Source organism: Microtus oregoni, unplaced genomic scaffold (genome assembly GCF_018167655.1).
Source record: "Microtus oregoni isolate MIOR12 unplaced genomic scaffold, Mior012 000003F_ref0000135, whole genome shotgun sequence".
NCBI classification, from domain to species: domain Eukaryota; kingdom Metazoa; phylum Chordata; class Mammalia; order Rodentia; family Cricetidae; genus Microtus; species Microtus oregoni.
Window position 1 is genome coordinate 7615294 of NW_024543062.1, and position 26145 is coordinate 7641438.

General features: G+C 45.2%; 1 protein-coding gene across 6 annotated transcripts in view; it reads left to right on the forward strand.

Annotated features, from left to right (window-relative positions):
• Positions 1 to 26145, forward strand: part of Cux1 (cut like homeobox 1) — a 329325-nt gene that overhangs the window by 227944 nt on the left and 75236 nt on the right. For 3 of the 6 annotated variants that reach the window (XM_041648337.1, XM_041648339.1, XM_041648341.1), the window contains exons 9-12: positions 5433 to 5481; positions 14227 to 14331; positions 17763 to 17951; positions 24820 to 24878. In XM_041648337.1, coding sequence (XP_041504271.1) covers positions 5433 to 5481; positions 14227 to 14331; positions 17763 to 17951; positions 24820 to 24878 — 402 coding nt within the window. The remainder of the gene's footprint in view (positions 1 to 5432; positions 5482 to 14226; positions 14332 to 17762; positions 17952 to 24819; positions 24879 to 26145) is intronic. The other 3 variants (XM_041648338.1, XM_041648340.1, XM_041648342.1) reach the window with 1 other exon arrangement.

Here is a 26145-nt window from a genome sequence, read left to right on the forward strand (position 1 = left end):
AAAGCTTACGTATAGTCTTTTAAAGTAATCATCTGTGTAACTCATTTGTGCTCTTGCCCAGCATAACACCAAACACTGGGCTTAATTCCCAGCCCTACTTAAAACTAAGTACTATGGCACACTCTGGGGATTTCAGCCCTTGGGAGCTGCAGTCAAGAGAACTAGAAATTCAAGGTTATCTTCAGTTAGCTACATAGTAAATTCGAGGGCAGACTGAGATATATCAGATCTTGTAACAGAAATGTAATATTAATAGTTTAGTACGCAAGGAAGTGATGGTGCATGCCTGTAATCCCAACACTCAGGAGGCAGAGTCAGGCAGATCTCTGGGAGGTCAGCCTGGTCTACAGAGGGAATTCCAGGACAGCCAGAGCTATTACACAGAGAAACCCTGCCATCATCATCATCATAATGTAGACTTTGGGACAAGCCTTGTTCCCTTCCTGTCTTCTGTTATTTCTGGATACGGTAGCCTCTCTGGGTCTGGGTGTCACCACAGTCTTCAGATTTGAGTAACTCTGCCATACTTCAACAGAACAGCGTTGTTATCTCCTCTGAGAGTCCAGGAAAGCCACAAGTGTTCTCAAAGTGAAACGTACAGCTGCCATTACCACATTCATTATTTTGCTCAGTTCTGTGGTTGCTTAGCAACCCAAGTTAGACTGCCCCACCAATGGAAAATTTAAAATTACTTCCAGTAATTGCTTCAAACAGCAGATAAAACATCTTCCTGTTTAAATGGGACTAGGTGGCATTTTATTTTGTTTTTCAAAATTGTTTTATATTTATTTATTTACTTATTTTGTATGTGTATGCACACACACAGTTGCCATGGACCTGTGTGGAGGTCAGAAGACAACTTGCAGAAGTCTTGTCTCTTTTACTATATAGTTTTCTGGGGAATCAAACCACTGAGCCATCTCTAGTCCCAGCTCAAGACTAAAGACTAGGTTCCCATAAAGGATCTGAAATCTTTTATTGCATTTCCTAAATATTAGGAATCCTTGGGGCTCAGTAGTTAAGAATACTTGCTGCTCTTGCAAAAGACCCAGGTTCAGTTCCCAGCATCTACATGGCAGCTCACAACCATATGTAACCAGTTCCATAGAATCAAGCGCCCTCTTCTGACCTCGTGTGCACATAAAATAAAATAATTTTTTTAAAAAAAGAATTCTAATGAACATTTGAGAGTCTCATCATGTAGCCTAGGCTACACTCAAACTCATCATCCTGCCTCGTCCTTTCCAGTGCTGGAGTTACAGGTGTTGTGCATACACCATTCACTGTTGAAGAAACACAGCCCCATGGGCTGGAGAGATGGCTCAGAGGTTAAGAGCATTGCCTGCTCTTCCAAAGGTCCTGAGTTCAATTCCCAGCAACCACATGGTGGCTCACAACCATCTGTAATGGGGTCTGGTACCCTCTACTGGCCTGCAGGCAGACACACAAACAGAATATTGTATACATAATGAATAAATAAATATTTTAAAAAAAGAAAGAAAGAAACAGCCCCAAACTTTCCAGATTCTATCTAAATTACACTTCCCTATCCCCAGGCTCCTGCTGTAGGTGGGCTGAGCCTTTGGCAGCCCCACCAGCCTTTTATATTCTGGGTCTAGCTCCTCCAGGTGTGGAGTGGATGGAGTTACAGGCAATCTGGGTAGCAGGAATGGGCAGATAGACCCAGAGGAGGCAGCCTTCTCCTACTGCTACTTCTCCCTGAGAATCCAAAGTGACCTCTCGGGAGGAGCAGTGAAGGGAAGCAAACGCAAGAAATGGATTCCCCATAGCAAGGGAAGCAAAGGGACTAAGAAAAAATAACAAGAGATGAATTCCTCATAGCAAGGGAACTAAGAAAATAACAGGTGTGAAGAGTTACTGAGGAACAAAAGTAGAAAACAGCTAACTTGCAGTGGTTCTAAGACAAGTTAGAACTTTCTACAAGACAGCAGAAAAGCATAAAGAGTCCACCAAGATGGCTCAGCAGGTAAAGGCACTTGCCGCACAAGCCTGGTGACCTAAATTCAGTTGCCAGAATCATCTACATAAAAGTGAAAGGGGAGAACCAACTTCCACATGTATGATATGGCATGCATTCATGCAGATGCACATATACAGTGTATCTGTGTGTCTGTATTTAAAGAATTAAGGGCCAGGCAAGATGGCTCATTAGATAAAGGTGCTTGCCGACAAGGTTGAGAACCTGAGTTCGGTCCCTGGGACCCTCATGCTGAAAGGAAAGTATTGACTCCTTAAAATTGTCTTCTGACTTCCACACACATCACCATGGAACATGTTACACACAAAGTAAGTAAATATAAAATAAAAACTCTACTTTAAAAGTGGTAAAATATACAGACATATTTGAATGAGTGGAAGACAGAAGTGAGTGTGCTAACCCATTGCCAGTTGAGTGGAAGGAAGATGCTAGAGTGAAGGAAGCTCAGCAGAACTAAAGGAAGATAAGGGCACAGTCACTAAAGTACTTGATGTGCAAGTATGAGGTCCCGAGTTCAATCCTTAGAGCCCACGTAAAACCACCAGATGTGGTGGGGTGCACTTAGTACCCCAGCTTTGAGGAGGCAGAAACAATTCTGCAGTTCTCTGGTCAGCCAGCCTGGCCTACTTAGCCAACTCCTGGCCACTGAGAGAACCTACCTCAAAAATAATGTGGCAAGCAGATACCTTTAATCCTAATGCAAGGCAGGCAAGGTTCACAACCAGTCTGGCCTACATAATGAGTTTCAGGACAGCAAAAGATACATAATGAAACCACATTGCAAAAATAAGTGGGTAACACTGAACGCTAACCTCTGGCTCTCACAAGCATGCACACGCATGAACATGCATGCACACACAGGGGAAAAAAACATAAACATTGAATGATGTAGAAGACAGAAGTTGGTATGCCTACCATGTCCAGTCAGATAGACAAAATGACATAAAGATTGTTTAGCAGAACTAAAGTAAGGTGATCCCGCTCATACAAGGAGCTGTCCTACCTGAACACATATTCAGGGTCTGCTTACTTACCCAGGCCTAGCTGATCCTCATCCCCTCCCATATTCTGCAGCCAGCTCAGCCGCAGAGCTTAAGGAGAAGTTGGCCACCTTCTCCAGCATATCTTATCTTGGGTTCTCAGCAGCCAAGTTATTTCTGGCTTTTTCTCCCATATATGCAATGGTGGCAAGACATTTGCCTACCCCAGGCTCTAGGATCCACTCTTCATGGTAGGGTGTTGTCTTAGTTAGGTTTCTTTTGCTGCAGCGAAACACCATGACCAAAAAGCAATTTGGGGAGAAATTTACACTTGTTACTGTTATCAAGAGGTCTGTTACTGTTACTGTTGGAAGGCAGGCAGGACAAGAGCTCAAGCAGGACAGGAGCCTGGAGGCAGGAGCTGGTACAAAGGTTATGGAGGGTTGCTGCTTACTGGCTTGCTCTCATGGCTTGCTTGGCCTGCTTCCTTATAGAGCCCAGGACCACCAACCTAGGGATGTCTCCTCCCACAATGGGCTAGGCCACAATGGACTGACCCTGTCAGTTTCTAATTGAGAAGATGGCCGGTGATGGTGGCGCACACCTTTAATCCCAGCACTCGGGAGGCAGAGGCAGGTGGATCTCTGTGAGTTCGAGACCAGCCTGGTCTACAGAGCTAGTTCCAGGACAGGCTCCAAAGCCACAGAGAAACCCTGTCTCGAAAAAGCAAAAAAAAAAAAAAGAGAAGATGCCCTACAGCTGGGTTTTATGGAGGAACTCTCTTTTTCTTTCTTTCTTTCTTTCTTTTTTTTTTTTTTTTTTTTTTTTTTGGTTTTTCGAGACAGGGTTTCTCTGTAGCTTTGGTACCCGTCCCGGAACTAGCTCTTGTAGACCAGGCTGGCCTTGAACTCCCAGAGATCCGCCTGCCTCTGCCTCCCGAGTGCTGGGATTAAAGGCGTGCGCCACCACCGCCCGGCTGGAGGCACCTTCTTAATTGAGGTTCCCTCCTCCCTGATGACTTAGCTTGTGTCAGTTGATGTACAGCTATCCAGTACAGGTGTGGAACTATGTATGTGCCTTCACTCAGAGGAGTCCTTTCAAACAAAAATTAAGAGCCCCAAGACTGTGCACACTAAGAGGTAACTAGACTTGGCATTTCACACTGCAACCCACATCTCCATCCTTACGTACACCTACAGGCCACACCTGCTATAAGGACCCAGTGCCCTAGTAAAGTCCTTGCAGTCAAGGGCATTTTCCTTTTTGATTTTTCGAGACAGGGTTTCTCCGTAGCTTTTGGTTCCTGTCCTGGAACTAGCTCTTGTAGACCAGGCTGGCCTCGAACTCACAGAGATCCGCCTGCCTCTGCCTCCCAAGTGCTGGGATTAAAGGCGTGCGCCACCACCGCCTGGCTTAAGGGCATTTTCCTAAGGGTAGACTCTCTTGCTCCTTCTTTCTCAGTCTGGCAAACTGCTATTTATCCTTCAAATCCCAGCCTGTGCATCACCTCCTTTGAAGCCCTTCCTGATTCCTTCCATAAAGAGGATTCATCATCATTCCTCCTGTTTTCCAGAGCTCCAGCCAAACCTGTAACAAGACATTGTATTTTGTTTTTGAAACAGGGTTTCTTGTACCCCAGACTAACCTTTAACTCACAATGTTCACAAGATGACTTTGAGCTCTTGCTCCTCTTGCTCTCACCTACAGACTGCTAAAGTCACAGGCCTGTATCATCATGCTCAGTTTTGTGGTTACTGAGGAATGAACTCAGGGCCTCATGCAGACCAGGCAAGCACTCTACCAATTGAGCCACATCCAGTGACCTGTATTTTACTAATTTTTGGCTCTGTCTGCCTAGCAGAGGTGGTTAAGATTCAGAGGGGTTCTTATTCCCCTCTCCAGACACATGAATATCAACAAAGTGAATGAAGAGCCTGGTTTAGTGGTACACACCTATAATTCTAGCACTTAAAAGGTAGGGGCAGGAGTTCATAGTCATCCTTGACTACACAGACAGTTTGAGATCAACCTTGGCTGCCGGAGACCCTATCTCAGGATAAGTGAGTTAATTAAGGTTTGATGAGGTGTTCAGTGGGTAAAATTGATTTTTGTCTATGCTTGAGAGCCTCAGTTTGATCCTTGGAGCCCACGATAGAAAAGGAGAACCAACTCCTGAAAGTAGTCCTTTGCACTGTGGCAGGGGGATACACAGAATAATAACAAGTAAATAGTGAATAAAACTGACAGCCTTGCTGCCTATGACATAAGTCTACCTTATCCCTTTGGCCACTGTATAAACCCTTACAGGTTGATCTGGTCCTCCCTTCCCTAATGCCTCACCTTGTGTGGATATGGTCATTCTGCTTCAGTCTGAGCCAAAGAGCCTGTCCCTTGGTGACTTCACTGTACCTGCCTCAGTGATAACTAACCTCTCTTCCCCCTTGCCTTCCCAGGGCCGACGAGATCGAGATGATCATGACTGACCTTGAAAGAGCCAATCAGGTAAGCTGTTCATATCTTCAATATAAAACACCACATCTCACCCAATCTGTTATCTTGGGAGATGCCTCATGCTAAGATAAGTGATCATTTTGGAACCATTTTCATAGTATCATCAGAAGTTAGAAGTAAATCCGTAGCACTATTCGTTGGCAGAATCTCAGGTTCAACCCCAGTGTCTGAGACACAAATATATAAGGGTACTTGTTCTTTTTCTGATCCCCTGTCTCTAGTGCAATCATTCCAGGAGTGTCCAATCCATGGACCACAGGCCACGTGCATCCCAGAATAGCCATGAATAAGGCCCAACAGAAAATTTAAACTCATTAAAACATTGTGAGATTGACTGATTGATTTGCAGTTGTGCAATTCCAAAATGTGAAACATTGAAGATGACAGAGTCATCCCAATGCCAGAAGGTTGAGCATGTCTGATGCTTTGTCCACTGGCATTCATTACATAGAATTAATTGTCATCTTCTTTTAGTAGGTTCCAGCTACTTGCTCTAGTGGAACTTGCAGTGGGCAGCTCCCCTCAGCTGATACCCAGTTATCAGATATACCTTTCAGGAAATACACAGCCCAATAATACACAGAGAACAGTCACATAGTATCAGATGGTTCCAAGCACTCAGCTATCCATAAGCCCTTTTTTCACAGGTCCTACAGGGGAGTAAAACATTTTGCTTTCACAACTAATGCTGCTGGCCTCAAACTAGTTATAGAACTGAGAAAGACCTTGAACCTTGGATTCTCATGTTTCTGCCTTCCACTTGCTAGAATGGCAAGTGTGCACCATTACCTCTGCTTAATGCAGTGCTAGGAGATCAAGCCCAGGGTTTCACAAATGCTAGACAAGCATTCTGCCAACTAACTAAGCTGCATTCCAGGCAAGATTCTTTACTTGGTGGAGAAACAGTTAAAATAGAAATTAAATTTCTCAGAAGGACATGGCCTGTGGCCTCTCAATTTTACAGCTGGGTAGCCATAGGCACTGGCAAGTGTGGAATCTTGCATTGGGTCGCCCCACCCAGTGAGTTCAAGCCTCTCTGTGAAACAAAAAGCCTCCCAGAATCCCTGCAGTCCTGCTTGCCTCCTCAGGAGCTCGTTGGGAACCTGTCTTTCATAGGCACTGGTCATTCAGACTTTCACCAGCATTCAGGGAAAAGCATTGTTTATTTCTTCCCTGATAAAATTAACCTGAAGCCTAAGCAGGAAAACCTGCACAGAAGGGAATGATGATATGTATGGCTCTGATATTCCCATAGGACAATTGGGTTGGGTCAGTGGTTGGAGCTTAGGCCTTTCCTAAGGTCCTGGGTCTGACCTGTATGGGGCTTTCTTTGGAGAGTGTGGCACTGGTCACCTGAGGTCTCCTAAGTAATCTTAGCTACCCTAGCTCATTGCTGGAACCTTATCACTTCACCTGCCCTGCCTCCCCACTGAGATCCACATGGTTAGGGTTCTTATTTTACAAACAGGGAAACCCTGTCAGTGTTTGGTCCATCACTCGGCTGGGCCGAGAAACCCAGAAGTCTTACTTAAGGTTGTCGTGGCACATTTGGGGAATAGTTTGTTTCTCATTTGGTTTGGGGAGCTTTTATTTTGTTTGGTTTTAGGGGATATTGTTTTGCTTTTGTTTTGTTTAACAAGTGTGAACTTTGTAGATGACAACATTGTGTTATAATATTAAAAGAATGGGTACCCTTGGTATAGCATCTGAGAGGGGAATAAAGATGCCCCAGAAGGTTGCCTGGCTGATTTGGGGGTGGAGGATGGGGGGAATGAAAATTACCAGGTGGTAATGGTGCATGCCTTTAATACCAGCACTCAGGAGGCAGAGGCAGTCGAATCTCTCTGAGGCGAGCCTGGTCTAACTCTGACCATCCTGATAGCCAGACTTATGCAGAGAAACCCTGTCTCAGGATAAACACTGGAGTTGACATGAGGAAAGCTAGGCTGTGTGGCAGCAGCTAGAGAGTGGCCTGATAGGAAGGGCCTGGTTGGTTAGGGGGAGAGGGTCTTTATCCTGGGAGGATGGAGGTCCTGGATTTGTATTCAATTATAAGGTCACTTGGGGCTGAAGAGATAGTTCAGCCTTTAAGAGCACTTATTCCTTGTGCTGAGGACCCAAGTTTAGTTCTTAGCACCTACTCTGAACAGTTACTTAGGATCAGATAACCGATTCTGAACTCACAGAGCACCTGCACTTACACTTTCACACACACACACACACACACACACACACACACACACATCTTGTTTTGTTTTGTTTTTCAAGACAGGGTTTTCTTTGTGTAACAGCCCTGGCTGTCCTGGAACTCAATTTGTAGACCAAGCTGGCCTCGAACTCATAGAGACCCACCTGCCTCTGCCTCCCCAGCACTGGGATTAAAAGTGTGGGCCACCACAACCAGCTAAAATAAATCTTTTTAAAAATCATTAAAAAGAAATAAGGAATCACTGTAGATCAAGCTGCAATAAGGAATGGAGATGGGAAAGCCAGAAGGCAAGGGAGCAACAAGCAACCCTGGTGACAGGACAGGAGAAGACTAAAGGGCTGGACAGGAGGAGAATGGTACCCAGGGGAGCAAGGCAGAGGTAGGCTGAGCAGGAACAGGGCTGCCACAGCCACTGAGTGCCATAGGTGCCACATACATCCAGACCATGGCACTCACCCAGGAGGAGCAATTTGCTTGTTCGTTGACATTTAGTGTTGGTTTTGCCCTGGGTTTATTCCAGACATTCTGTTGAAACCCATAGTGTTGTTTCATTATTCAGGGATTATGTCTCTACCTCAGGGAACCAGGAAAATGGGCAGAGCTATTAGTAAAACAGGGGTGTCTCCTAACACATGTTTGATCAACTTCCAGCACTTGCATTAATAGTTGTCATCTTAACTGGCTACTCACAGGAAAGATTCTGGACTCCAAGAATTTCTTGATAAACAAACCTTAGCTTGGCACATCGAAGAGCATAGAGGAACCATGTCTTCCTTTCCCTATGTGGGCTGGCTGCCAGCTAGCTGTTCCTCTCCCTGTTCCCCTTCCAGAGCACTCTGATTCCTTACACAAAGCCACAGGAGTAGGGCCTAGAGGAAGCTCTTTAAGCCAAATTATTCTCCTTCTATTACCCTACTGATGTTTATGAAACAAGACTGTTGTGAAAGACCCCTTGGGCTGGGGATAGAGCTTACTTGTTTGCGTGCGTGCGTGCGTGCGTGTGTGTGTGTGTGTGTGTGTGTGTGTGTGTTTGAGAAGATTCTCCTAGCCCAGACTGGCCAAATTCACTCTGCATCTGAGGATGACTTTGAGCTCCTGATATTCCTGCCTCCACCTACCGAGTGCTTACAGGCATGCACTGCCATGCAGTTCATGCAGTTTCCTTCTGCTAGGCACACTCTACCAACTGAGGTGTATCTCCTAGCCTTGAAAGCATAGCTTAACTTCCCCAAGAAGGAAGAGCCAGGTGCTGAGAGGGTTGAGTTACAAGGGGTGGAAAGAGCTCCACAGCACTTGGCTTTGGAATCAGGACACCCAAGTTATGTTCTAGATTTGGCATTTGTTACCCACACTGACTTAGTTTGTTTTCTATTGCTGAACTAAACACCATAGCCAAAGGCAGCGTTAGGAGGAAGGCATTTCTTTCACCTTGCATGTCACAGTTCATCAGCCAAGGAACTGGAGGCAGGACCTGAAGCAGAGGCCATGGAGGAACACTAGCTTACATCCCATAGCTTGTTCAGCCTGCTTTCTTATAGCTCTCAGGATCACTGGCCCAGGGATGGCACCACCCACAGTGAGCTGGGCCCTCCCACATCAATCATTATTCAAGAAAATGTCCCACAAACTTGCCTACAGACAATTTGATGGAGGTTATTTTCTCAAATGTGTTTCCTCTTCCCAAATAACTCTAGCTTGTGTGTCAGGTTCACACACTCAAAAACTAACCAAAACCCCATTCCAGTACCCAGATATCCCCACCCATAGCATAGAGGCAGGATTTCATTCACATATACCTCCATTCATTCACCTGGCCTTAGTACCCTGCCCTTAGCAGGCCTGAGTGGGGATGTCATAGGTCAAGACCTGGCCCTCCCCATGGGGCCAGGCACATCCCCAACTGAGTTTGGCATTCCTTGGTGTGGCCCTGTCTTACATTCCTGCTCCAGGACACACAGAGAGCACCTTGGTGGCAGTCAGAAGTAGGGCAGTTTGCTCATCAGACTTCTATAGTCATACTCACATAAGTGACTTTTCCTCCTGACCTGCAGTGGCCAGCGGCACAAGCTGTGGCTCATGACCTTCTCCAGGTTCCTACAGAACCATTAACAGGGTCACTTCTTGCAGCCTCCCATGCTTCTGGTTACATTCCAGCCATCACCACTTCACACTCTAAGCTGCTTTGCTCCTGCAGAGATTTCCTTATTTCAGGTTTTCCTATACCTATATTTTAGTGGCCACATATATGGAGAATACATAAGCAAATAATCTAGAGCCAAAAGAGGCAGAAGATTAGATTAAAGGCCCCACCACCACCATATAAACCAAGGGAAGTAGCCAGATGTGGTGGCTCACACTTGTAATCACTTGAGGGGTGGGTCAGGAGTTGAGAACCAGCTTCAGCTCTCTACATAAGACCCTGCTAAGGGGGTGGTAGGTATGGGGAACGTAGCTTGGTTGATAAACTACTCACCTATTATGCACAAAGCTCTGCATTCCATCCTGGAACAATATAAACCAGGCAGGAGGATCAGGAGTTCAAGGTCTTCTTCAGCTATTTAGTCACTTTGGGGCAAGCCTGAACTTACATATAAGACCCTGTCCCAAAAACTGAAGTCATCTATCTTAGATGAGGAACATGTAGTGGCCCCAGAGATAGTCTTAATAATTTGACACTGTCACTGTGGTGTACGCAGTTACTGTTGACTTCTGCAGCCTCACTCCCCCTCCCCACATCCTTCCCTGCTGATTTTCAGAGTAGCTGTTGGCAGCTACCAAAGCTCAGCACTGCTATTGTTCTGCATTGTTCCTACCTCTACTTCTCCCTCTGTTCCAGAAATTGTTGCTTCTCAAGAAAAAGCATAAGGGCAGCCCCAGAGGGTGGCAAGTGCTGTCCCTGCCTGCTGTTCAGGAGCCTGTCCTATGTTCTGATTCTGCCTCTTCAGGGATGGGCCTGTCTAAGAACACTCGGAAGCATGCAGCCTTATGCCACCAAGTAGGGGTCAGCTTTGCATCCCAACCTCAGTCGTCAAGTTGTGGTTTTGTCAAGGGGGTGTGAGGCTCCAAATATGGAGCACGAAACCCAGGTAGCACCCCACTGTCTGCCTCAGCTGCTGGAGGAAGGCTGTATTTAGTTCTGTTGACCTGGAAACAGATCACCCCAGATGCCAACTAGTGTCTGTCACCCTGTCCCTTATGCCTTCCCTGAAATGCTCTGCTTTTCAATTCCTTTGTTCTAGAACTTTTAACTGCACAGATCTCGAACACCTTGTCAGCAGGTTGTTGTCGTTGAGAGTGCTGATGGTGGGTGTATTTTGCAATAGAAATCCTAAGTAAATGTGAAACCAAGAACTTATACTAAAGTAACCAAGTTAGGCCACCTTGGGACAGTGACTTCCAACAGAACCTCATTGATCATTATTATTTTTTTTTGGTTTGGTTTATTGTTGATATTTTCTATTTGTTTTGTTTTGGTTGTGAGACAGTATCTCATATAGCCCAGGCAGGCCTCAAACTAACTATAGCTGTAGTTTAAAGATCACCTTAAATTCTTGATCCTCCTGCCTCTACCACCCAAATGCTGGGATTACAGGTTTATACCATCATGCTCAGTTTATTCGGTGATGGGATTGAACCCCAGGGCTTCATGCATCTTATACAAGCACTTTACCTACTGAGCCACATCCCCAGACCTTTTTTTTTTTAAGTTAATAACTAGCTAAGCAGCCACCCCAGCCCTTTGTTTTTGTTGTTTGCTTTGAGATAGGGTTTTATTATGTAGACCAGGCTAGCTTCAAACTAGCATTAAAGGCATGCACCACCATGCCAAACCTGTTTCTGCTTTGCTTTTTTGAGGCTGGCTCTTTGTGTGTTACCCAGGCTGTTTTCAACCTCACTATCCTCTTGAATCATCCTCCTCCCCAGTGTTGAAGTTATAGATATTACCCTCCACACCTCACACTACTGTGACCTCGGGGACTTAATACAAATGCTGACCTTAAAATAAAACTGCAGGTAGCTAGCTGATACCTCAGTCTGTGATGTACGGTATTCTGCCACCTGGCATCTTCACAGGCTTTTAGGAGACGGGGCCAGTGTAACATGCCACTGTGGTAATGCTACCTGTTCAGCAACTATCAGAATTTCTTCCCCAATAGATGAAGGAATAGTTTTCCTTATCAAAGAGACTGGGAAATTTGTCACAATACATGCAATTCCTGAAAGAGCTGTGGGAATCGTGTACCTGAAGGTTTACCTCACTAACTATGGAGGAATATGCTTTTCAGTTATGTGTCTTAACTGTCAGAAAAGCTGGGAAAAACGGCTGTTGTCCAACTTCTTGTAAGGCTGAAGCAGAATGATGGCAAGTTCAAGACCAGACTAGGCAACTTAGCTTGTAAGAACCTGCCTCAAAACAAAAAATAAAAAGAAAGCAAGGGGGCTGGAGAGATGGCTCAGCGGTTAAGAGCATTGCCTGCTCTTCCAAAGGTCCTGAGTTCAATTCCCAGCAACCACATGGTGGCTCACAACCATCTGTAATGAGGTCTGGTGCCCTCTTCTGGCCTGCAGACATACACACAAACAGAATATTGTATACATAATAAATAAATAAATATTTTTTTAAAAAAAAAGAAAGCAGGGGATTCATATCAGTGGTAGAGTGCCTGCCTAGAATCCCCCAGTGAGAAGCTGGGAGTGTGGCTCAGTGGTAGAGACCTTGCCCAGAATTCGTCAGTGAAGAGGCAGGGATGGGTCTCTTTGGCAGAACACCTGCCTAGAATCCCCCATTGGAAGGCTGGGAATAGGACTCATTGGAAGTTAGCACAAAGCAGATATTTCTCTCTCATTCTTGTCATAATACCAAAAACTTTTCCTGACAGTTGGTTCTTTAGTCCCTTTGGTTCTCGTATCCTGTTGGTTCTCCATTCTGTCCAGAACAGAGATGTGTTAGGAAACACTTAGACATTGATGTGACAGATTCAGGGCCATTCTCCAAGCTCTGCAAGAACCAGCCTCGCCCTGGGCAGATAAACTGTCCTTAGATTCTAACTTCTTTTTGTACTCACTGCTGCCACCACCAAGGCACTTCAGCTGTCCAGCCCTGTCATTGTACAAACAGATTAAGCAGCAAGATAATACATTGTTTTTTCTTTGTGACTTCTCTTTTGGTAATTGGTGGAAAAGTCCTGCTCAACCAGACTTTCCTCATTAACCTTTCTGTTTTATTTTGTAGGTAACTTTTTTGTTTTGGTTTTTTGAAACAAGATATTCCAGTGTAGTTCAGGCTGGCCTTGAACTCACTGCATAGCCCAAGCTGGCTTTGAAATTACTGTAACTAAGGTGGTATTCAACTTGCTGTGTTGCTCAGACTTCCTTAAAAACCCACTGTATAGCCCACATTGTCCTAAAACTCAGAATTCTCCTGCCTTGCCTCTCTTAACTTTTTATGGTAACAGAATATAACTTGCCCAGGGTATAGAGAAGGGGCACTTCGTTCACAGTCCAAGTATTAATGTCATTAGCTGCCATTGTCCACCTGTCTTAGTTTTGTCTTAGTCATAATAATAAGACCTGGATAAACCCAATGAAAAATTACTTCCATGGTAAAGCCCTGTGGGAATAGAACCTAAGTTAGGTATCTGTGTAGACACAATGTTTCCATTCTACAGATGCCTGTGTAGAGGCTCCAGGAGTATACATAGGTAGCTGTCCCTACTGCCTCTCTTCCCAGATGGCCTCTTGAGTGGTAGGTACTAGAGTGGCTCCCCTCTTTGTCCAGTAGCAAGTCTGAATTTGTAGCAGTCATGGCTTCCTCATCTAGGGTCCTAGACATACTACAAAAGGTTCTAGCCATTTCTGTTAAAGCTTCCAGCACCAGCCTGGGCTGCCCACTCACTGCTGGCCCAGAACAGCCTGGCTAGCTACGTATGTCAACATTTGCAAACATTCCCCATGATGGGTTAACTGCAGAATCCAGCCCATCCCTCAACAAATGAAGCCACAGTTCCACAGACTGCTTATGGACACGTACCATGGGTGAAAACAACCACAACATTGTGTCTGTGCTGGGGAGGATCGCCAGCATGTCTTTAATTCAGTGTTTACCCATGAGAATGACTCCCAGGAGTAATCCTGTGATAAAGTCTCTTCGGTCCATGAGAATAGAAAGAAATTGAATCAGAAGACTCTATTTCCAGCCGTATTTATTCAGTCTGGGAAACGCAATGGGCCGGAGCATTAATACCAGCAGGGGATTCCTCGCTCCTAGCGTTAAATTACTGTCATAATCGCTCAATTATTTCTTCCTTGTACTGTTTAAAATAAAAATCCATCACATTCTAGGGTGTGTGCGCGTGCGTGTGTGTGTGTGTGTGTGTGTGTGTGTGTTTCCATAGCATTTATTAGGTTGAGTGTTTAGGAAAATCAATTACAGTCAGTCAGGCATGAATTGATGAATGTTCTTATAATAATTGTCAGCTGTTAAACCAATGTACTTTCTTCTCTTCACCCCTTTTTTTTTCCCTCAGAGGGCAGAAGTGGCACAGAGAGAGGCAGAAACTTTAAGGGAACAGCTTTCATCAGCCAACCACTCTCTGCAGCTGGCCTCACAGATCCAGAAGGCTCCAGATGTGGTGGGTAACCCTGACCCCGACCCCACCCTCACCCCACATCACTCCTGTTTCAACTCTTCCTTTTGGAATAATAGTTGAAGCAGGAATGGTTGTTGAATGGATGTGCTGGTTACTTTTCTCATTACTGCAACAAAAAACCTGACACAGACGCTTAAAGGACCAAAGCTGGGGTTATTTTAGTTCCTGGTTCAAGGGTGCAGTCCATCATGGCAGCAGAATTACATTGCAGTCAAGATGCAGGAATCAATGCTGTTGCTTAACTGCCTTTCTCTTTTTTCTCAACTCCAGGACACCAGCCTTGGGTGCTACCCCAATTAGGGTGGGTCTCCCCCCTCAACTAACCTGTCTCAGAACTCCCTTACAGCTATGCACAGAGGTCTCTCTGGTGCATAGATGACTCTAGATCCTGACAAGCCTACAGTATTAACCAAAATAGTTGTGAATTCTTAATGGGTTGGGGATAGAACTTGAGAAGAGCTCTGCCAATAACTCATAGGTGCCCTCGTGGGTTGCTTTGGTGTGACCGCATTGTGTGTGTACATGTCCTGTGCCAGGTGGAGGCTAGGAGTAACTAGATCTGAAAAGGAGTGCTGCCCCAGAGCTTCACAGGGAAGCAGAGGCAGTCCTTCCAGTGGGGCATAAATAGCAGCTGACCCTGGATGTATTCAGTGGTTGAACTTTCACCTGAGAAACAAACATGCAAGAAGAATGGGACCCAAAGGTCCAAACTATTGTCTTTTCTCTCTCATTTATTTTGTGAGTGTCGGAGTAGCTGCACATGTGTGAGGGTCAGTAGGAGTAAGCTTTCTTCCTTCATGGTGTAGGTTCTGAGGCTCGAACTCAGGCCATCAGGTGTACACAGGAACACTTTTATGCAAACTCATCTCACCACCCCTGCTTTCATTTTTAGTTTTGTTTTCATTTTTTGAGATAAAATCTCACTACATTGGTTCAAGCTAACCTCCACTTGGCAGTCCTTCTGCCTCAACCTCCTGTGTTCCTGGGATCACAGATATACAATAACATGCCCAGTCCCATGTGACTTTTCTCAAGTTAACAGGACTATCAAAGTTTGGTCAAGGTGGCCCTGACTGAGCAGATTCAGATACCTTTGGTGACCTTGGGTAACTGGCACTAGTGACTGAGCAACACACTAGCTAAGATGCTTAGTTCATTAGTTCAGACCCCAGCTCTGCAGTCTCTGAATTGGAGATTTGAAGCAAAGAGATCTATCTTCCTTACTCTGTTTCTCTCTCTGTAAAAAGAGGTTGTAGCTGGGCATAGTGTCAAACATGTGTAATCCAATCTCTCGGGAAGTAGAACCAGGAAGATGTGGAATTCAAGGTCATTTTTAGGTACCTAGCAAGTTCAAGACCAGCCTGAGCTATATGAAACCCAAACTCAAAAACAAAATTAAACAAAAGAAAAACTTCAGGAAGCTGAGGCAGGAGGATTGGCAGAATTGGCCAGGCTAGGCTACATAGCAACAAGACCCCTATCTCAAAAGTAATAATAGTACTAATTGTAGAGTGCCCTGACCATTTCAGGGTGTGGTAGAAAGGTTCTTGTGCAGGAGACTGTCACTTCCTTCACAACTTCAGGAACACAATAACTTATTTTTCTCTGAAATGACCCCTTTATTCTTCCTTGCCCAGATGTAAATGCCCTGGGAACTGCATCAGGGCAGAGGCAGGCCAAAGAGCCAGGACCAGCAGCTTCCCAGCTTCTGTGGCTGCCCTTGGTCAGGAGGAAGCCATTCATCCTAACATGTCTAACAGGACTTCTGAGCTGAATGTTTGGATTACAAAGAATCCTGGCACCTTACTGGGCCACAGCAAACCCAAACATTCCAGAAGGAAATGAATGTTTTTGCAGGTCGAGTCAGTTGTGGGGCCTGAGGTGGCTTCCACACTTCATCATGGCTAAGTGCAACATTGACCTGGCCTGGCTTTAGTCTCCCAGCCACAGTGAGCAGGGACTTCCCTATCTGTACCTTCCCGTGGAGGCCACCACAGGCACGGAGCCAGGAGGAAAAAATGGTCTGTTGGGCTTGGCTGGCAGAACTAACTGGGAAAAGGTAGAATTCATGGCTGTAGCAGAGCCGGAAGCAGTGCTTTGGCTGTCTCGCATGAGCATGAGACATCCACCGTGCCAAGTAGTCCACAGCCCCTTTTCTTTCACCCATCCACTTGTCATTCTTTCATGGGCACTGAGCAATACAGGATACTCAAAAGAGTCCTTGTGAATGTCTACAGACAAATGTTAGTTCAAGGAACCGTTGGAGCTCACCTGGCCATCCTTTAGAGCCTAGCAGAACTGGAATATTGGAAAGCAAGGCCACCTATGTGGCAAACATCTGATCCACCCATCTAACCTTGCTCTCCAAGTGGAGACAGGAACTGAAGTACAGCACAAAAGAGAAGCAAGTATGGTATGAAGAAGTTCAAAGCCAGCCTCGCTACATAGCAAGTCCAGCCTGAGGTACATTAGAGCCATCCTCATTAAACCAAAATGCAAAAGGAAAATACTGGGAGTCAGTTTGCTAAATAACATACTTGTTGTAGGTAAGAGAACATTGGGTCCCACTACAGGATTAAAAAAAAAAAAATCCAAGTGTTTCCACAAAGGTCTAGATACTGTCATCTGAACCTCCCTCATTGCTGTTCCTCTGGCTTTCTCCACCAAATAACACCTCACACCCTCCAGGTCTCTGCTCACATATCTCTATCTCAGTGAGACTTTCTTGGACCAATCTATTTTAAAGTATGAGCCTTTTTCTAGGCGGTTGTGGGACATGCTTTTAATCCCAATACTTGGGAGGCAGACGCAGTTCTCTGTGAGTTCGAGGCCAGCTTGGTCTATAGAGTGAGTTCCAGCCAGGACTACACAGAGAAACCTTGTCTTTGGAAAAGTAAATAAATAATGATAATAATCGCCTTTCAATGCACATCGTTAATCCCAGATCTAAGCAAGCAGAGAAAGGTGGCTTTCTATGAGATCCAGGCTAGCCTAGGCTTACGTGGTGAAACCCTACTACTGAATAGAGAACCTCTCTAACTTTAGCTCTCATACCCTCTCTACTTCGAATTTTCTGTAGTTCTTGGCACCACCTCACATATCACAAATCCGTGTTTTTTGTGTAGCTAACTCATCCAGCCCCACTAGACTAACCCTGCAAAAGTCAGACTTTCATGCTTCAGTTCAGTTGCCCCATGCCCAGTACAAGGTAGATTCTAAGACAATATTTGCCCAAATAACAGATCCAGGTGACAGCCATGCAAAGGCAGGAAGTCATGTCTGGCCCTGAAGCTTGCTGTGTGCGCCTCTGTATCTGTGCGACTTTGTAACTATGCCTCAGTTGCAGGTGGGCAGGTCCCTGAGCTCCCTACTCTAGAGCCGGTGCTGTTTCGTCATTGCTTTCTTCTTCCCAGGAGCAGGCCATGGAGGTGCTGACCCGATCCAGCCTGGAAGTAGAGTTGGCTGCCAAAGAGCGGGAGATTGCCCAACTGGTGGAAGACGTGCAGCGACTCCAGGCCAGCCTCACCAAACTGCGGGAGAATTCTGCCAGCCAGATCTCACAACTGGAGCAGCAACTGAGTGCCAAGAATAACACACTCAAAGTAAGAGCATGGAAGGGGATGCGAGCATGTACATGGTGGGGTTAGGAAGCGTGGATGAGCTTTCATGACCATGTTGGCCCACACTACTGTGGCAACCTTGAACCCATGTCAATTCTGAACAAAGTCCTAGGTCTCTGAGACAAGGAAACTGAGTCTGACTTCACTACCATCCCTGACATTTCCTTCTCAGGGTACCACACCCCTACAACACAGAGGTCCCTGATGCTTTGGCCCATACCTGCCTGCTCCTGTCTGCCCACTGCACTGCTTTACCACCTGGGACCTCCCAAGCCTACACACCACCCAGTGCTGATGGGCACTTCTTGTGGAGAACTTGGTGGTCAAATCTTACAGTCAAGGCCATCCCAGGGCACAAGAGTAGGCTTGGCTGACTGGCCAGCAAGTCCCAGTTATCTACCCACTTCTGGCTCCCACGCTAGGATTAAAAGCATGCCTCCATGCCCAACTTTCTTTTTTTTTTTTTTAATTTATTTATTTATTAAGGATTTCTGCCTCGTCCCCACAACCGCTTCCCATTTCCCTCCCCCTCCCCTGATCAAGTCCCCCCCCTCATCTGCTCGAAGAGCAATCAGGGTTCCCTGACCTGTGGGAAGCCCAAGGACTGCCCACCTCTATCCAGGTCTCGTAAGGTGAGCATTCAAACTGCCTAGGCTCCCACAAAGCCAGTACGTGCAGTAGGATCAAAAACCCACTGCAATTGTTCTTGAATTCTCAGTATTCCTCATTGTCCGCTATGTTCAGCTAGTCCGGATTTATCCCATGCTTTTTCAGACCTAGGCCAGCTGGCCTTGGTGAGATCCCAATAGAACATCCCCATTGTCTTAGTGTGTGGGTGCACCCCTGGTGGTCCTGAGTTCCTTGCTCGTGCTCCGTCTCCTTCTGCTCCTGATTTGGACCTTGAGATTTCTGTCCGGTGCTCCCGTGTGGGTCTCTGTCTCTGTCTCCTTTCATCGCCTGATGAAGGTTAATATTCCTGAGGATGCCTATGTGTTTGTCTTTGGATTCACCTTATTTAGCTTCTCTAGGAACATGAATTATAGGCTCAATGTCCTTTATTTATGGCTAGAAACCAAATATGAGTGAGTACATCCCATGTTCCTCTTTTTGGGTCTGGCTTACCTCACTCAGGATAGTGTTTTCTATTTCCATCCATTTGTATGCAAAATTCAAGAAGTCCTTGTTTTTTACTGCTGAGTAATACTCTAATATGTATATATTCCATACTTTCTTCATCCATGCCCAACTTTCTTATGTGGTTTCTGGGGTAGGACTTAGGTCTTTAGGCTCATACTACAAGGACTTTACTGACTAAGCCATTTCTCCAGCCCTTTTTCTTTTAATGTTTTGTTTTGGTTTTGTTTGTTTTGCTTTTTGATACATGACCAACTTTAACCTAGAACTCAGTTTTGCTTCTGGTTTGTGGCTAATACCAGCAGCACCCACAGCTCTGCCAGGATATTTTCTCCTTTGCTTCTCTAGCAGGGGTATCTTCCATTTGCTCGTACAGTGCCCAATGCCCAGGTGTTCCTGAGGAGGAGACCCTGGACTTGGGAAGATGACTCAAAACCCAGCATTTCCTCCTCTCAGCTTGCCCAGCTGGCAAGTGTGAGAACTCAGGTCTGAGGTCTTGGCCCAGTCTAACTTAAGGTATTATCATCACTTCTGACCTGGTGATGGCATCATCATCATCTGCTCATTTGTCTGTGTCTCCTCTGTCCCAGTCAGGGCTTGACTCAGACGTATCCTGCTCATGGTTCCCTGGCAGAGCTGCAAGCTGTCAGCCCTCCAGTTCTCATACAGAGCAATTTCGTCTAAATCAGTTAAGGCTCTAATGTTTGCCTTCACACACACACAAAGTGAAACAGAGTTGCACAAATTAATGTTCTTATCGTGTCTTGGGGGAATTCTTTAATACTGCGTAGTTAATGAAACAATCCAGTGATACTTCTTTCCAAAATCATCCTTCCTTCCCTTCGCCTGATCTAATAATCAAAACATATCCTCTAGTAATGAGCCTTCTGATTTTAATTATCTTAACCCCTTGCTGCTAGGAGTAAAGATGGCTCCCATACATATCAAAGCCCCATACAGAAGACCTCAGAGGTCTCCAAATGGGCAAATGCCCTAAGTTTGATTGAATAAGGTAACGTCTCAGGGTTTGTTTTTAGACTTGAGAGGTATTTATCTGTATTTAAGACAGGTTTTTACAATATCACTTTGACTGGCCTAGAATGCTATGTAGACCAGGCTAGCCTTGAACTCACAGATAGCGACCCACTTGTGTCCCCTAGGTGCTGGAATTAAAGATATGTTCCACTGTGCTCAGTCAGGGCTTCTTTTTATGTGCATAATTTATAGTGTCTGACATAAACTAAATGTAGATATAATCATTAGGAAGATACTTTATGAATATGATCTGTTACCTTATCAACCTATCACCTGATGCTTCTACAATGAGGAACTCTGACCTAATAGTCACAGTCCCTATAAAGCTACAAGGTACAAATGGTGGTTTATTTTACCCTACTGTGTCTTCCTCCTTTCTCCTTCCTCCCTTCTCGCTCCTTCTCCTTCTTTTTCTTTTTCAGACAGAGTCCCATGCACCAATTTGACCTGAAATTCACTGTGTAGCCAAGGCTGACCTTGATTTCCTAATCCTCCTGCCTCAGCCTCCCAAATACTAGGACTATACGTGTGCATCACCATGTCCACTTACTATGGGATTTTTCTTCCTGGGTTGTCTTTTCTTCCCATTGTCTCCCACCCCTTCACTCATTTGTTGTTATTGCTGTTTGTTTGCTTTTGTTTATTTGTTTGTTTGTTTTTTGTTTGGTTTGGTTTTCTTTCTTGTACCATATTTTTTTTTTAAGTTTGGGGGGACTCCCAAAGATGTGCTGAGAGATTGGAGTCAGGGTGCAGCCTAGGAGGGGCACTGTAGCTTCCAGCAGGAAGAACTGCTGGTGGTTTTCCTATCATATTATACATCCTTAATCTTTGAAACAGATGAGTCTGCTAACACAGTCACTTTGAGAGAGCAAGTCATACACAGTTGAGGGCTTTGTGGTCAAGACAGGGTCTCATATATCCCAGGCTGGTCTCAACTCACTTAGTAGCCAGTTCTGACCTTGAACATCTGCCTCCACCTATGGAGTACTAATATGTACAGGCATACCACACTATGCCCTGTTTATGTGGTGGTGTGGTGCTGGGGATGGAACCCAGGGCTTCATGCATGCTATATAAACATTCTACCAGATGAGCCACACTCCTAGTCCATGGGCAGAATCTTTTTTTTAATATTTATTCATTATGTATACAATATTCTGTCTGTGTGTATGCCTGCAGACCAGAAGAGGGCACCAGACCCCATTACAGATGGTTGTGATCCACCATGTGGTTGCTGGGAATTGAACTCAGGACCTTTAGGAAGAGCAGGCAATGCTCTTAACCTCTGAGCCATCTCTCCAGCCCCCATGGGCAGAATCTTGAATCCTCACATTGGTGATTTTTTTTTTTTACCAATACATTTAGCTGGTGTTGTCTATAATTGGGCATCCCAGGTAACTGATTAATTGCTTCTCATACCCCAGCATGTTGAAACTTACCATCTTTTCTCCACCATGAGGTTTCATATTTACTAATTCCTCTTGGCCAATGTTCTACTCTTTCATACAAACATTACAGTTAGCTCATCACCATCCATGTCTTCTCACCTTTAAGTGTAGAAATTGGCTTGTGAGCGAGAAGTGTTTCACAGTCTGACAAGTGCTCAGCAGCACTGTGCTACTTGTGGTGGATAATTCCGAGTTCATAATTAATGCAGTAAACCAGCCACCATGACAGGCAGCTACTTTTGATAACTGTTCCATGGTTTTGTTCCAGCACTCTTCATGAAGAAGCAGTACAATTAGCCAGTCACCTATATCGTCCTCAGTGTGGCAAGGAAAATAAAGTCACTAGTACCTTCAATTAAAAATGAGTGTTTACAGAAAAGGCTAGCAAGTCTCAGGCTTAGTTGTTGATTGAATGCTTGTGTAGCTGGGTTCTGTCCCCAGCACTGCATAAACTGGGTGTACTCGTGCATACCTAAATCTCTGCATTCTAGAGGTAGAGGTAAGAAGATTGGACATCCACAGTCATCCTTGGATATAAAGAAAGTTCAAGGCCAGCTGGGCTACATGAGACTCTTTCTCAAAACAAAGAGATATGAGCTAAGACTTAATTAGGCACTCAATTTATAAAGATACTATGTTAGGCCAGCGAAGTGGCTCGATGGGTAGAAGACCTGCCAGACAGCCTGTGTTTGATCCGGTTGCATGGAGCAACTGAAGCCACTCCTATCTAAGGAGACAGGGCCTGGCCAAAGGCACTGAAGGTCACCCTCTGCCAAGCTCCTAGCACTTTGTCTTTCCAGAATGAAAAATGTCACTGAAATAACAAAATAACTAGTGGGATCTTCTCTGTAAAACTTTCCAGTTAAAACATGAAATTTCAGTAGAAGCTATTTAGTTCCTGCTGAGCACTGCTAATACCAAACTAGAACACACTAGCCATGTGGCTCAGTGGGTAAAGGCTCTTGACTGCAAGCCTGACAACTTGAGTTCAACACTGGGATCCACACAAAGGTCAAAGAACACACCCATATCCATACATAATATAGTAGTAGTAGTAGAAGTAATTTTTTTTATTTTATTATATTTTTTTAATTATTTTTTAATATTGGGGGTTTATTTTGTTTCTTCTTGGGTTTTGGAGGTGTTTTGTTTTGTTTTTTGTTAGTTTGTTTTTTGGTTTTCAAGACAGGGTTTCTCTGTTACAGCTCTGGCTGCCCTGGAACTCACTCTGTATACCAGGCTGGCCTTGAACTCACAGACATCCACCTGCCTCTGCCTCCCGAGTGCTGGGATTAAAGGCCAGGTGCATACGGCTTCCAGGCTGCTGAGATGGCTCAGCAGGTGAAGGTACTTTCCACACAAACCTGGCAACCTAAGTTCAACCCCAGGACCCACATAAAGATGGAAGAAAAGACCACACTCTACAAACATTGCCCTTTGGCCTCCACATACGTATCATGGCACATGGGGCCCCACACATAAGTCACACAAATACACATACATACAATACTAATACAATACTAATACAATACTAATACAATACTGCCTCTCCCGTCTCTGCTTCCCGGGATTACAGGTATACACCACCATGCAGTTTGTGTGCTGCAGGGGATGGAACCCAGGGCTTCATGCACTCTGCCAACTGAACTATTTCTCCAGCCCTCTTTTTTATCAGCCTCATCACTGGATAACCAACTGTGTAATACACTTAACAGTAACAAGAATCTCAGCCCTGGGAGGCCTAGAGGTAGCTCCCACCCGTTCTTTCCTCATAGGACACTTTGGCCCCTTGTAGCTGCTCTCATTTTATGGAGGAGTAACATATCAGCTGCCCCAAAGATGCCTGGCTTATAAGAGACAGGCTGACACTCATGCTGGTTGGCCTTGTTAGGCTGTGACACACCACATCTCTGTCCCTCTTTCTGCCTTCCTTCCTACTTTCTGCCATTCTCTGGAGGTGACTTGATGTTTGTGTTCACATCTGGCCTCTCCGAAACACTGCAGATAACACTTTTCAAGGGTGGGCGGTACATTAGTACTTCCTGCTATTTGACTGTAGGGAAAGGAATGAAATAATGACTTCTTTCAGAACACCTTCTGAGAGTCTTTTATGGGAAAATGAGTGCCTACCAGCCTCCGTTTGATTGTCCCTGAGAAAACCATTATAATTTAGAAAGTTAGCAAAAAATATTTAAAAGGGAACGAAGTGGAGCAATTTTATGCAATGGGAAATACACATGAACTTTGTCGGCAGAGGCAATGGAAGAAAATGAGCTGAGTGGATGTCAGTAAGAGAAAGCAACAGTCTGCTTGGAACTCTAGCTAGGTTCTGATACACATAGGCTTTGAAGCTGATGGGCCAAGTAAGCCTTTCCTCCTCAGGTTCTAGAATGTTTTCCACTGGTCTCAACCAGAACCCAAAGAGACACCTAGAAGCTCCATAAATAGTAAGGTGCTAGCTTCTGAAACCCTGGGATTTTTTTTTTAGTTCAAACTTGGAAACATGATAACTCACAAGGATCCTGCCCTGCAGACTCATGGCTTACCTGGAGTGGACCTGAGACTTGCCACATGACCCTAGGAAAGCTTTTTGGTATAAAGATAGCCGTGGAAGTGTCCCACAAGCTTACATTGTATTCTGGAACACTTAATCATATGATCACTCTGGAAATACATTGTCTTGCCCCAGAGGGCAGTGGGGCCAGTCCCTGTCAGTCAGAGCCATTCCCATAAGAATGAAGCTGGTTTACAGTGAGCCACACCACAGACCTGGCCTCTGTTCCCCAGATCCTAATATCTAAGTCTCCCAGAGTGAACGTGCTTTCTTCCTGGTGCCTATCTAGCCTTCCAATGAATAGCTGAGGGCTGATTCCACCGAAATTGCAATTTTACCTGTACCCTCCAGGCAGTCAAACACATTTGTTCAAAAACCACATGATACCTCTGGAATGTTAGGAACAGGGCTCACCCTGCTTCCGTCTACTGGCATTTATTATACACATTGGGATATTTCTAGCTTCGTGAGACTTTTTCCTTCTATCACTGAGTTTTGCACTAAAACCTCTGCTTGTGTGTCCATGCACACACACATGTACACCCACACCAGGTCACAGAAAGAGAAGAGAAGCTGGCTCCCATGTTGTTGGCTCCCTGAATACAGAGTTGCTCATAGGGATTGTAAAGTCTGGCAGCCTCCCTTAAGACATGGTTACTAATAAAACTTCTGTTTTCAGCAACTGGAAGAAAAACTCAAAGGCCAGGCTGACTATGAAGAAGTGAAAAAAGAGCTGAAGTAAGTATGGAGAAACATGGGCCTTCTAGGACTATCTACTGATGGGTGCAAAGTAGTACCCAAATCCAGAGCCACCCAGAACTTTCTGTTCTAACTCAAGCCTCTTGCAGGGTTTTGTTGGTTTGTTGGTTGCATGGGTGGGTGGGTGACTGATTGTTTTTTGATTGGGTCTCATGTAGTCCAGACTGGCCTGAAACTCCATATATATAGCCAAAGTGATCTTGAACTCCTGGTCTTCCTGCCTCCACCTCCCAAGTGCTGGGATTACAGGCATGTACTACTACATCTGCTTTATGCTGTGCTAGGGTAATCCCAAAGCCTTGTGAATGCTAGGAAAGCAGCCTACCAGCTAAGCCACATCCCCATCCTTCTTTGGACGTTATGAGACTGTATTTAAAGTATTCCAGCATGCATGTAGCCAGAGCAAATGCCACCTTACAGCAATTGTACAGTCTGAGCTTGTTTGTCAAGTGTCAATCCCCCAAGCAGACACAGAGTAAAACATTTTTCCATTGAAATCTCAGGGCTTAATACTATAGGGCCTCCTGTACTCAGAACTACCCATCTTCTTCCAGATTCCATTCCCTGCCAGAAGCCAGTCTTTTTCGGTGCTAATACCTGCGTTTGAAAGCTTAGAAGTTCTCTTCTGGCCCCTTCTACCTCTGACTCCTCCCCCTGAGCCTGCATGGCATCCCCAGCTCACTTACGCTGTCCTAAACCCCCATGTGCAGTCAGTACACAGGGCTCCCCCTTTACCCCTACTTGGCTATCTCTAAGAGTAGTCTATGCTGTGAGTAATCTCTATAGGTGCCCGTCTTTGCACCATGATTTACAGTCAAGGTGGTGCCTCCAAGGCCCTTCTTGACCTCTCCCACCCCGACCCCAGCTGGACCATGTAGATGCCTTGCTCCTTTCATTTTACCTGGAATCCCTCCATATTATAATGTTCCTTTTCTTGTTACTATGACAAAATCCATAACAAAAACAAAAGCAACTTTAGGAAGGAAAGAAGGTCGTATCTTGACTCAGAATCAGAGGGTATAGTCCATGGTGTCAGGGAAGGCATGGTGGAGGAGCAAGAAGTGGCAGGACACACTGCATCCACAGTCAGGAGGCAGAGAGGTGAATGCTGGTGCTCAACTTACTTTCTCCTTTTATTCAGTGCAGGTCCCAAGACCCAGGGATAGTGCCATCCATATTCACAATGAGTCTTCCACCTCAGTTAACCCAGTCTAGAAAGTCTCTCATAGATGAATGCGGAGGTATG